General features: G+C 39.2%; 1 protein-coding gene across 2 annotated transcripts in view; it reads right to left on the bottom strand.

Annotated features, from left to right (window-relative positions):
• The window catches only part of RasGAP1 (Ras GTPase activating protein 1), a 12,994-nt gene extending 12,478 nt beyond the window's left edge, over positions 1 to 516 (bottom strand). For both annotated transcript variants that reach the window (XM_029299833.2, XM_029299834.2), the window contains exon 1: positions 416 to 516. In XM_029299833.2, the coding sequence (XP_029155666.1) occupies positions 416 to 470 (55 nt within the window). In that variant the 5' untranslated portion in view covers positions 471 to 516. The remainder of the gene's footprint in view (positions 1 to 415) is intronic.
• Between the last annotated feature and the right edge of the window lie 645 nt (positions 517 to 1,161).

Here is a 1,161-nt window from a genome sequence, read left to right as displayed (position 1 = left end):
TACATACATACATACATACACACACACACACATCTTTGCATGCATGTGTATACGAGACACGCACGCGTGGGAGTTAAGAGTGTATGCGTCAATCACTAGCGAAATTCGCATAAAAATTGGACGGTACTCGTCGGATCACGTTCGTTGAATCGTATCGCATTAATTCGCGTACATCGGACACGGGAACTCATCCATTTCGCGACAAGTGTTTCGAGGAAAGGCAGTGAAAAGGTGAATACGAGATCGTGGGAGTCGAATTAGGTGACATCCTGAGAGCGCAGCACGGAAACGACTCGCGTTCCAGAAATTGCATTCCCCCCGAATTTTACTCGTAGCGTTCGACGAACACGTATGTATTTATGTTCACGAATCACTCTCGTTCGGTGCTTTTTTGCGCGCAATAGCGGCTTCCTACCGATTTTAATCCTTAGCCTCTCTTCAACGCGAACTAGGCGCGTCTCCTCGGCCATGTTACCTCCATGACACTACTGAGTGACTACCTACACGAACAGAGCGCGAACGGTTCGTTCATTCTGTGAATGGATCTAAGCAGGGCTGTGACGCGACGCGTCGGTGCCCCCAGCCGGGTGTACATGTACATACATCACGATCTCTCTTCCATGTTTCTCGTCATCCCCACCCGTTATCACGCGATATGTGCCATTACTTCCGCTGCTTCACCAAGGTATATACGCGCCTTACAAATATATAAATAAAAAAAAAGAAATGCATACGTAGAGGCATCAATGGATTTTGATGTCAATATAATAATGAGGGAGTTGAATTTTGGCAAAATTATTTGGTTCGACATTTTTCTCTTGGTATTACATTTTTACTTCAGACTCAACAATAAGGATATGGTAAAATTTGTAATGCTATATTTTCATTTTTTTTTAATTTTTATATTTTATCATTAAAAATTATTTTGAAAGGAATTTTATAATTCCAAACCTCCTCTTATAGGCTCCGCTAGTATACAAAAGAGAGTTATATGTATACGCATATTACGTTTTCAATTCTTTTGTTACACTATTAGAGTATACTTGGAATAGAGAATTCATGTAAGTGACAATAACATATTGCCTATTGTTACAATTACTATCATATCTCTATAACAGCAATAATAGAAATTAATTAATATTTCAATATTTATAAAAATTA

Source organism: Nylanderia fulva, unplaced genomic scaffold, assembly GCF_048542155.1.
Source record: "Nylanderia fulva isolate GAGA-0341 unplaced genomic scaffold, ASM4854215v1 Scaffold85, whole genome shotgun sequence".
NCBI classification, from domain to species: Eukaryota; Metazoa; Arthropoda; class Insecta; order Hymenoptera; family Formicidae; genus Nylanderia; species Nylanderia fulva.
The sequence above is the reverse complement of the archived record's forward strand: the minus strand, read 5'-3'. Positions and strand labels throughout refer to the sequence as shown.